This window comes from Rutilus rutilus, assembly GCF_951802725.1.
Source record: "Rutilus rutilus genome assembly, chromosome: 5".
In the NCBI taxonomy this organism is placed as follows: Eukaryota; Metazoa; Chordata; class Actinopteri; order Cypriniformes; family Leuciscidae; genus Rutilus; species Rutilus rutilus.
The window spans coordinates 49,433,882-49,446,381 of NC_140213.1; the positions used below are offsets into that span (position 1 = coordinate 49,433,882).

At 43.3% G+C, this 12,500-nt stretch overlaps 1 protein-coding gene across 2 annotated transcripts in view; it reads left to right on the forward strand.

Moving 5' to 3' along the window:
- Positions 1 to 12,500, forward strand: part of nnt2 (nicotinamide nucleotide transhydrogenase 2) — a 32,190-nt gene that overhangs the window by 5,100 nt on the left and 14,590 nt on the right. For both annotated transcript variants that reach the window (XM_084409449.1, XM_084409450.1), the window contains 11 exons: positions 1,104 to 1,192; positions 1,267 to 1,454; positions 2,806 to 2,939; positions 3,133 to 3,324; positions 5,603 to 5,756; positions 7,582 to 7,743; positions 8,485 to 8,595; positions 9,556 to 9,701; positions 10,210 to 10,405; positions 11,660 to 11,893; positions 12,331 to 12,491. In XM_084409449.1, coding sequence (XP_084265575.1) covers positions 1,104 to 1,192; positions 1,267 to 1,454; positions 2,806 to 2,939; positions 3,133 to 3,324; positions 5,603 to 5,756; positions 7,582 to 7,743; positions 8,485 to 8,595; positions 9,556 to 9,701; positions 10,210 to 10,405; positions 11,660 to 11,893; positions 12,331 to 12,491 — 1,767 coding nt within the window. The remainder of the gene's footprint in view (positions 1 to 1,103; positions 1,193 to 1,266; positions 1,455 to 2,805; positions 2,940 to 3,132; positions 3,325 to 5,602; positions 5,757 to 7,581; positions 7,744 to 8,484; positions 8,596 to 9,555; positions 9,702 to 10,209; positions 10,406 to 11,659; positions 11,894 to 12,330; positions 12,492 to 12,500) is intronic.

A 12,500-nucleotide genomic window follows, 5' to 3' on the forward strand; every position in this document is an offset into this window, starting at 1 on the left:
CAGGCCCATGAAGTGCACTCGTTAGGCAGCGTCCCACAGGCCCATGAAGTGCACTTGTTAGGCAGTGTCCCACAGGCCCATGAAGTGCACTCGTTAGGCAGTGTCCCACAGGCCCATGAAGTGCACTTGTTAGGCAGTGTCCCACAGGCCCTGTGCACTGGACTTTTCCCAAATCCTGTTTACATTTTTCTAGACTCTGTTGAATGGTTGCACTAAATTTTAGGAATCAAAAAGCACTTCTAATTAATTAAAATCATGAAACTTGTACAATTTAACAAAGCTTATTAAGTTTAACACAAATGACATCTTTAGGGCCCAATGAAATTTTTCTGAGCTCCTTTTTATGATTAAATTAAATTGTAGTAATTACAAAAACACATCTAATTAATTATGTTATTTAATTAAAAAAAAATCTGGATTTCTTTTTTCCATTTAAATTTTTCTGGACCCAGTTTTAATGGTTTAAAAAAATAGTAAACAAAGACCAAAAGCATAAATTACATTTAGGGCCCTATGAAATATGTTTTATTTTTTCCCAAATTCTGTTTTATTTTCCACCATTTTGATTGTTTGGACTGTTTTAATTGTTAAATTAATGGTTACCTTTTTTTCCATACATTTTTTTTATGGATTTGTTTTTTTCCCGTATTTGAACTTCTCTGGACCTTGTTTTAATAGTTAAATTAAATTTCAGTAACAAAAAAAACAAAAGCAAAAAATTTTTTTTTGGGGCCCTATGAAATATGTTTTATTTTTTTCTCCCAAATTTTTTTTTTTCTATTTAAATTTTTCAAAAAAATTCTTTTTTTCCCCTTTGTTGTTTTGGGCTATTTTAATGGTTAAATACAATTTTAGTAATCAAAGAGCAAAAGCAAGAATAACATTTTTAGGTAAATATGAAATATGTTTTATTTCTTCTCAAGTTCCATTTAATTCCATTTTTTTATTCTATTTTAATGGTTTAATTTAATTTTAATAATCAAAGTATGTCTAATCCATTGAATTCATATATATTTTTGGTCCCAGGGGTAAATAAACAAGGCTTTATGATTTCTGTACTGCAGTGAATAGAGTTATGTATGTGTGTGTGTGTGTGTGTGCAGGTGCTGGTCATCGGTGGTGGTGTGGCGGGTCTCGCTGCGGCTGGAGCTGCTAAATCAATGGGCGCCATCGTCAGAGGATTCGACACCAGGTGTGTGTCTTCACTGTAGCGGCGGTCGAAATGAAGCTGTCCTGATGTGTGTGTGTGTGTGTGTCTCCCGTTAGACCGGCAGCTCTGGAGCAGTTCAAGTCGTTCGGCGCGGAGCCGCTGGAAGTGAACATCGCTGAGTCGGGCGAAGGGGTCGGAGGTTACGCTAAAGAGATGTCCAAAGAGTTCCTGGAGGCCGAGATGAGTCTGTTCGCCAAACAGTGCAAAGAAGTCGACATCGTCATCACCACTGCTCTGATACCCGGTGAACACACACACACTCAAAGACACACACACACTCATTCAAACACTCACACACACACACAGACTCAAAAACACACGCACACACACACACACACACTAGGGGTTTCACAACTACTGATTTTTGCTAGTCGACTAGTTTTGCATAACAGTCGACGACTAAATTAACGATGAATTAAATTATTTATTCATTAAACTGACGCATTAACGCATTGAGCATTGAAGACACAGAGGAAGGAGTTCTGGTGAATCATTGGAAATGTATTTTTGAAATTCAGAAATAACATAATAAATAAATTCATCAGTTATTCTTTTCATCAACATGTGTTAATACAAAAACAGCAGCATTCATTTAAAACATTCTTGTAATTAAAACATTCTTGTTATGAACCGCGCCACACCACGCGCATCAGCGAACGCTGCAGATAAACATTGCCACATGGCTAGCCTCAGACAACATTGTCAACATCACAACTCTGAGTTCTGCATATAGTTTTAACTACATTTTTCATTGCATCTTTAAGCAAATATCATTTAAGCATGCATAGGCCAATATTTTACCTAACGTAACCTCGGTTCTCTCTAGAAGAGGGAACGAGTATTGTGTAACCTGCCGTGCTCGCGCCCGCGCCCCGAGCTGGTCTCGCTTCAGTCCATGAAAACCAGCGTCACTGCCACAAACGGTTGCTGTTGGCAGTGGGTGTTTCATCCTAAGATGATTGTCCATTGCAGACGTATTGCTATTGTATTTTAGCACTGCTTTACATAACTTACAGGTAACGGTGGATGTGTCTACATTTTCTGTGAAGTATTTCCACACATAGGATGACCTTGACCGTTTTGGACGCATAGGTACCTCAACGCCTGACGCCATTTTGTTTCCGATTAGTCGATTAGGGCCGACAGCGCCGACTAGTGGTTGTGACAGTCGACTAGTTGATGAAACCCCTAACACACACACACACACACACACTCTCTCACACTCTCACACACGTACTCACACATACACACATGCAGTCACATGCACACACTCACTCACACACTCATTCAAACACTCAAACACACACACACAGACTCAAAAACACACACACTCTCACACTCACACACACATACAAACACGCACTCACACACACACATACTCGCACACACTCACTCACTCACTTTCTCTCACACTTACACACACACACACACACACACACACACACACTCAGATGTTCACTCACACACTCACTCACTCTCTCTCACTAACACACACTCTCGCAAGTGTTTGTCATGTGGCTTGTCCCGTGTCATTTGAACGCAGCAGCAGTGTATTATAGAGGTGTGTGTGTGTGTGTGTGTGTGTGTGTGATCAGGTAAAACGGCTCCAGTGCTGATCAAGCGTGAGATGGTGGAGAGCATGAAGGACGGGTCGGTGGTGGTGGATCTGGCGGCGGAGGCCGGAGGAAACATCGAGACCATTAAACCTGGACAGCTTTACGTCCATAGGGTATCTTTTACACACACACACACACACACACACACACACACACTCAAACACACACACACATTCAGCTTTACGTCCATCAGGTATCAGAGCGTCTGTTCTTCAGCCTGTGTCTCCGGGAGCGAGTCTGACGTGTGTGTGTGTGCTGGTGTGTGTGTGCTGTTGTGCTGGTGTGTGTGTGCTGGTGTGTGTGTAGGGCGTGACGCACATCGGCTTCACGGATCTGCCCAGTCAGATGCCCACTCAGGCCAGCTCGCTTTACTCCAACAACATCATCAAACTCCTGAAGGCCATCAGCCCCGATAAAGAGTTCTTCCACTTCGAGCCGAAGGAGGAGTTCGATTACGGCACGCTGGATCATGTGATCAGAGGGACTATGGTGATGAAGGTGAATCAGAACACACATAAACTCACACACACACACACACACACACACACACACACACACACACAGGATCATGTGATCAGAGGGACTATGGTGATGAAGGTGAATCAGAACACACATAAACTCACACACACACACACACACACACACACTGGATCATGTGATCAGAGGGACTATGATGATGAAGGTGAATCAGAACACACATAAACTCACACACACACACACACGCTGGATCATGTGATCAGAGGGACTATGGTGATGAAGGTGAATCAGAACACATAAACTCACACACACACACACACGCTGGATCATGTGATCAGAGGGACTATGGTGATGAAGGTGAATCAGAACACACATAAACTCACACACACACACACACACACGCTGGATCATGTGATCAGAGGGACTATGGTGATGAAGGTGAATCAGAACACACATAAACTCTCACACACACACACACACACACGCTGGATCATGTGATCAGAGGGACTATGATGATGAAGGTGAATCAGAACACACATAAACTCACACACACACACACACACACGCTGGATCATGTGATCAGAGGGACTATGGTGATGAAGGTGAATCAGAACACACATAAACTCACACACACACACACACACACGCTGGATCATGTGATCAGAGGGACTATGGTGATGAAGGTGAATCAGAACACACATAAACTCACACACACACACACACACACACACACACACACACACACACAGGATCATGTGATCAGAGGGACTATGGTGATGAAGGTGAATCAGAACACACATAAACTCACACACACACACACACACACACACACTGGATCATGTGATCAGAGGGACTATGATGATGAAGGTGAATCAGAACACACATAAACTCACACACACACACACACGCTGGATCATGTGATCAGAGGGACTATGGTGATGAAGGTGAATCAGAACACATAAACTCACACACACACACACACGCTGGATCATGTGATCAGAGGGACTATGGTGATGAAGGTGAATCAGAACACACATAAACTCACACACACACACACACACACGCTGGATCATGTGATCAGAGGGACTATGGTGATGAAGGTGAATCAGAACACACATAAACTCTCACACACACACACACACACACGCTGGATCATGTGATCAGAGGGACTATGATGATGAAGGTGAATCAGAACACACATAAACTCACACACACACACACACACACGCTGGATCATGTGATCAGAGGGACTATGGTGATGAAGGTGAATCAGAACACACATAAACTCACACACACACACACACACACGCTGGATCATGTGATCAGAGGGACTATGGTGATGAAGGTGAATCAGAACACACATAAACTCACACACACACACACACACACGCTGGATCATGTGATCAGAGGGACTATGGTGATGAAGGTGAATCAGAACACACATAAACTCACACACACACACACACACACGCTGGATCATGTGATCAGAGGGACTATGGTGATGAAGGTGAATCAGAACACACATAAACTCACACACACACACACACACACGCTGGATCATGTGATCAGAGGGACTATGGTGATGAAGGTGAATCAGAACACACATAAACTCTCACACACACACACACACACACGCTGGATCATGTGATCAGAGGGACTATGGTGATGAAGGTGAATCAGAACACATAAACTCACACACACACACACACACTGGATCATGTGATCAGAGGGACTATGGTGATGAAGGTGAATCAGAACACACATAAACTCTCACACACACACACACACACACGCTGGATCATGTGATCAGAGGGACTATGGTGATGAAGGTGAATCAGAACACACATAAACTCTCACACACACACACACACACACGCTGGATCATGTGATCAGAGGGACTATGGTGATGAAGGTGAATCAGAACACACATAAACTCACACACACACACACACACACACACACACACACACACACACACGCTGGATCATGTGATCAGAGGGACTATGGTGATGAAGGTGAATCAGAACACACATAAACTCTCACACACACACACACGCTGGATCATGTGATCAGAGGGACTATGGTGATGAAGGTGAATCAGAACACACACACACACACGCTGGATCATGTGATCAGAGGGACTATGGTGATGAAGGTGAATCAGAACACACACACACACACACACACACACACACACACACACAAACTCACTCCTGTGACGTGCATGAACACATGCTGACATTAGAAATCACACAAAACCTTTTCATACATTTTCTCATATTTTGTTTTCTGTTTCCAGGAAGGTCAGAATCTTTTTCCCGCACCGCTTCCCAAAACCAGCCCTCCTCCGCCTCCCGTTAAACACAAGAGCGTGGCCGAGCTCGAGGCCGAGAAACGGGCCGTGGTTTCACCCTTCAAACGCACCATGACATCAGCGGGCGTCTACACAGCAGGTCAGGAATCACACCAACGAATGAGTGAATGAGTTAAGGAATGAATATATAACCGAATTGATGATACAATGAATCAACAAACGAATAAAATGAAGGAATGAATGAATATATAACCGAATTAATGATACAATGAATCAACAAACGAATAAACTAACGAATGAATGAATGAATATATAACACAATGAATGAACGATTGAACGGTTGAACGAATGAATGAATGAATATATAACCGAATTAATGATACAATGAATGAACAAACAAATTAATAAATAAATAAATAAATGAATGAAAATATATTCGAATGAATGATACAATGAATGAACAAACGAATAAGCGACCGAATGAATGAATGAATATATAACCCAATGAATGAATGAATGAACGAATTAATCAATAAATGAATGAACGAACGAACGAACGAACGAACAAACAAATTAATAAATGAATGAACAAACGAACTAATTAATTAATAACCGAATGAATGAACAAACGTATGAACAAATATACGAACGAACAAATACATGAATGAATGAATGAACAAATGAATGAATAAACAAACAACTAAATGAATGAACAAATAAAAAAATGTATGAATGAAAGAATGAATCAAGTCAAGTCAACTTTATTTATATAGTGCAACGGTCCCGGTACTGAGCCTTGTGGGACACCATACTGAAGTTGTAATTGATGAGACATCTCTTCATTTACTGCCACAAACTGATAAACCATGCTAATGCAATTCCACTAATGCTAACATCATTTTCAGAAAAACAAACAAATTAATGAATGAACGAACAAATGATCAAATGAATAAAATACTAAACAAACAAACAAATTAATGAACCAACAAATGAACGAATGAATGAACAATTGGATGAATAAATGAATGAAATACCAAACAAACGAACAAATGAACGAACCAACAAATGAATGAATGAATGAAATACCAAACAAACGAACAAATGAACGAACCAACAAATGAATGAATGAATGAAATACCAAACAAACAAACAAATGAATGAACCAACAAATGAACGAATGAATGAACAATTGGATGAATAAACTAATGAATGAATGACTAAATAAACTAACAAATGAATGAACCAACGAATGAATGAATGAATGAATAAATGACTTAATAAACAAACAAATTAATGAACAAACAAATGAATGAATGAATGAACTAATGGATGAATGAATGAATTGACTAAATTAACAAATGAACCAACAAATGAAAGAATGAATGAACGAATGAATGAATGAATAAATGAACGAACAAATGAGTGAACAAATAAATGAATGAATGACTAAATTATCTAACAAATGAATGAACCAACAAATTAATGAATGAATCAAAGAATGAATGACTAAATTAATAAACTTATCAATGAACAAATAAATGAATGAATGAATGAATCACTAAAATAACGAATAAATGATACAAATAAATGAACAGATGAATTAATTAATAAGGAAGGCATGAACAAACGAACAAATGAACAAATCAGGAGAGTTTTGAAGGACTTGTTTTGCGAGATACACCCAGAAAATCACCCTGTGATTTTTTTTTTTTATCACAAGAACAAGTAAAGAATATTTATAGAGTTATGATGTTTATACAAAATTGTTTAGTCTTTTTTTCCTCTAAGTTGAGCTTTATTAAGTGTTTGTATTTAACATTTGTGTGAAACTGATATGATGATAATAAATACGACAACGAACGAACAAACAAATTAATGAATTAATTTGTTCATTAATGAATGATTCAGTGAACACTCTCTCTCTCTCTCTCTCTCTCTCTCTGTGTGTGTGTATGGCTGTCAAGGTCTCTCGACCGTGTTGGCTTTGGGAATCGCGTCCCCCAATGCTGCCTTCACTCAGATGGTGACGACCTTTGGCCTTGCAGGAATTGTGGGATATCACACTGTGTGGGGCGTTACTCCCGCTCTGCACTCGCCACTCATGTCAGTGACCAACGCCATCTCAGGTGAGTGTGTGTGTGTGTACTGATGTGTGTGTGTGTGTGTGTGTGTGTGTGTGCAGGTCTGACAGCAGTGTGTGTGTGTGTGTGTGTGTGTGTGTGTGTGTGTGTGTGTGCAGGTCTGACAGCAGTGTGTGTTTGTGTGTGTGTACTTATGTATGTGTGTGTGTGTGTGTGTGCGCAGGTCTGACAGCAGTGGGGGTGTGTGTGTGTGTGTGGGTGTGTGTGTGTGTGTGTGTGTGTGTGCGTGCGCGCGCGCAGGTCTGACAGCAGTGGGTGTTTGTGTGTGTACTGATGTGTGTGTGTGTGTGTGTGTGTGTGCAGGTCTGACAGCAGTGGGTGTGTGTATGTGTGTGTGTGTGTGTGTGTGTGTGTGTGTGTGTGTGGGTGTGTGGGTGTGTGTTTGTGTGCAGGTCTGACAGCAGTGTGTGTGTGTGTGTGTGTGCGTGTACTGATGTGTGTGTGTGTGTGTGTACTGATGTGTGTGTGTGTGTGTGTGTGTGTGTGTGTGTGCAGGTCTGACAGCAGTGTGTGTGTGTGTGTGTGTGTGTGTGTGTGTGTGTGTGTGTACTGATGTGTGTGTGTGCAGGTCTGACAGCAGTGGGTGGGCTGGTTCTGATGGGTGTGTGTGTACTGATGTGTGTGTGTGTGTGCAGGTCTGACAGCAGTGGTTGGGCTGGTTCTGATGGGTGTGTGTGTACTGATGTGTGTGTGTGTGTGTGTGTGTGTGTGTGTGTGTGTGTGCAGGTCTGACAGCAGTGGGTGGGCTGGTTCTGATGGGTGGAGGTTTGACTCCCTCGTCTCTGCCTGAGTCTCTGGCTCTCCTCGCTGCATTTGTGTCCTCCATCAACATCGCAGGTCAGAGCAACACAACACTATAACACACACACACACACACACACACACACACACACACCTCGCTGCGTTTGTGTCCTCCATCAACATCGCAGGTCAGAGCAACACAACACAACACTATAACACACACACACACACACACACACACACACACCCACCTCGCTGCGTTTGTGTCCTCCATCGACATCGCAGGTCAGAGCAACACAACACTATAACACACACACTCACACACACGCACACTCTATAACACACACACACACACACACCTCGCTGCGTTTGTGTCCTCCATCAACATCACAGGTCAGAGGAACACAACACTATCACACACACACTCACACACACACTCACACACACTCTATAACACACACACACACACACACACCTCGATGCGTTTGTGTCCTCCATCAACATTGCAGGTCAGAGCAACACAACACTCTATCACACACACACACACACACACACACACACACTCACACACACACACCTCGATGCGTTTGTGTCCTCCATCAACATCACAGGTCAGAGGAACACAACACTATCACACACACACTCACACACACACTCACACACACTCTATAACACACACACACACACACACACACCTCGATGCGTTTGTGTCCTCCATCAACATTGCAGGTCAGAGCAACACAACACTCTATCACACACACACACACACACACACACACTCACACACACACACCTCGATGCGTTTGTGTCCTCCATCAACATCGCAGGTCAGAGCAACACAACACTCTAGAACACACACACACACACCCACACCCACACACACACCTCGCTGCGTTTGTGTCCTCCATCAACATCGCAGGTCAGAGCAACAACACTCTATAACACACACACACACTCACTCTCACACGACGTGTATTGTAAAAAGTGCTATACAAATAAATGTGAATTGAATTGAATGTGATCTTCATCATGTGATCTTCATCATGTGATCCTCAGGTGGTTTCCTGATCACCCAGAGGATGCTGGACATGTTTAAGAGGTCGACGGATCCTCCGGAGCACAACTATCTGTACTCGCTGCCCGGACTGGTGTTTGTGGGCGGATACGGGGCGTCCGTGGCCGGCGGGTACAGCATCGAGCAGGTGTGTGAGAGACTCTATTCCAATTCCAATTCTAATTTATTCATAAAGCACATAATAATACAACAATGTTTACCAAAGTGCAACACATACAATAAAATATAAAAATAAAACAAACACAAATAACTATAAATAAAGAATATACAAAATCTCTTTTTCACAGACTCTTAGGAGTCTTAAAGGGATAGTTCACCCAAAAATGAAAATTAGCCCATGATTTACTCTCCCTCAAGTCATCCTAGGTGTATATGACATTCTTCTTTCAGACGAACACAATCAGAGTTATTGGCTAAATTAACTAGCTTCCAGCAGGTCGACTTACGCCACAAGAATAACACTGGACGATGCATGACGTCAGATGTAGGAGTAGCGTAAGCTTTGACGCCTCTGGCCGTTCAAACAAACAGGGCTGGGCAACAAACTCAAGCTCCTCCCACATTCTGGATAAAAAAGGCTTAAATTTAGAGTTTCTATAATCTGTGTGTGTGTGTGTGTGTGTGTGTGTGTGTAGATGATGTACCTGGGCTCGGGTCTGTGCTGTGTCGGAGCTCTCGCTGGTCTCTCCACGCAGCGCACCAGTCGTTTGGGGAACGCGCTGGGAATGATCGGGGTGGCAGGAGGAGTGGCAGCAACTCTCGGCGCTCTGAAACCCTCACCCGAGCTCCTGGGCCAGATGTCCATCGCCATGGCAACAGGTGGAACTCTGGGTAAGATCTGCTCATTCCTGCCTCAGCACTGGAATTAATTGTTGATTCCCAGACTAACCAGACACGATGCAATAAGATTCCAGCAACAAGCAATGTGTCTGTTACACCAGACGAGACGAGACAAAATCACTCCAAAATCACAGCCAATCAGAAGAGCGTGTGGGTGGAGTCTCTCTGCACTCGCAACCAAATCATTACAAAATCCCAGCCAATCAGAAGAGCGTGTGGGCGGAGTCTCCCTGCACTCGCAATCAAATCATTCTATAATCACAGCCAATCAGAAGAGCGTGTGGGTGGAGCCTCTCTGCACTCGCAACCAAATCATTCAAAAATCACAGCCAATCAGAAGAGCGTGTGGGCGGAGTCTCCCTGCACTCACAACCAAATCATTCAAAAATCACAGCCAATCAGAAGAGCGTGTGGGTGGAGTCTCTCTGCACTCACAACCAAATCATTCAAAAATCACAGCCAATCAGAAGAGCGTGTGGGCGGAGTCTCCCTGCACTCACAACCAAATCATTCAAAAATCACAGCCAATCAGAAGAGCGTGTGGGCGGAGTCTCTCTGCACTCGCAACCAAATCATTCTAAAATCACAGCCAATCAGAAGAGCGTGTGGGCGGAGTCTCCCTGCACTCACAACCAAATCATTCAAAAATCACAGCCAATCAGAAGAGCGTGTGGGTGGAGTCTCTCTGCACTCACAACCAAATCATTCAAAAATCACAGCCAATCAGAAGAGCGTGTGGGTGGAGTCTCCCTGCACTCGCAACCAAATCATTCTAAAATCACAGCCAATCAGAAGAGCGTGTGGGCGGAGTCTCTCTGCACTCACAACCAAATCATTCTAAAATCACAGCCAATCAGAAGAGCGTGTGGGCGGAGTCTCCCTGCACTCGCAACCAAATCTATCAAAAATAACAGCCAATCAGATTAACGTATGGGTGGAGTCTCTCTGCACTCGCAATCAAATCATTCCAAAATAACAGCCAATCAGAAGAGCGTGTGGGCGGAGTCTGCCTGCACTCGCAACCAAATCTATCAAAAATAACAGCCAATCAGATGAACGTATGGGCGGAGTTTCTCTGTACTCGCAACCAAATGAATTAGCACACAATCAAATTATTAAATTTCACCATTTTAACATTATTAAAAATACACACTGAGTGACTGAAACAATCTTTGTCATAAAATGCACTAGTTTGTTCACAGTTTGAATGTTCCTGTGTGTGTGTGTGTTTTATTTCATCATCAGGTCTGACCATCGCCAAGCGCATCGAGATGTCAGATCTGCCTCAGCTGGTCGCTGCGTTCCACAGTCTGGTGGGTCTGGCAGCGGTTCTGACGTGTGTGTCCGAGTTCATGATCGAGCAGCCGCACCTGGACGTGCACCCGGCGGCCGGCGTGCTGAAGATCGTGGCGTATCTCGGCACGTACATCGGCGGAGTGACCTTCAGCGGCTCCCTGGTGGCCTACGGGAAACTACAGGGTGGGTTCACAAAACTAAAGCCATTTCAGTCATTCTCTCCTACAAAACGAGAAGATGCTGTGTGTCTCTGTTTAAAGGGATAGTTCACCCAAAAATGAAAATTACCCCATGACTTACTCTCCCTCAAGTCATCCAAAGCTTTATAAAGCTTTGAAGTCCATAAGTCTATCCATCATAAAAGTGCATCTGTCCATGATTAAAGTGCTCCACAGGCTCTGAGGGGTTAATAAAGGTCTTCTGAAGCGAAGCCATGTGTTTGTGTAAGAAAAATATTCATATTTAAAACTTTATCAACTGTAATCTCTAACTTGCGCTAACTGTCGTACGCACGTTTACGAGAGACTGGCGTTCCAAACCTCCGTTAAAAGTCAGAACATCACTGTCTCAGTGTTTGTGTCTGAATCGCTGTGATTGTGTGTGTGTGTGTGTGTGTGCAGGTCTGTTGGACTCGTCTCCTCTGATGCTGCCGGGTCGGCACATGTTGAACGCGGGTCTGATGGCGGCGTCGGTGGCCGGGATGATTCCCTTCATGCTGAGCGACAGCTTTAACACCGGCATGGGCTGCTTACTGGGCGTCTCAGGCCTCTCCACTGTCATGGTACACACA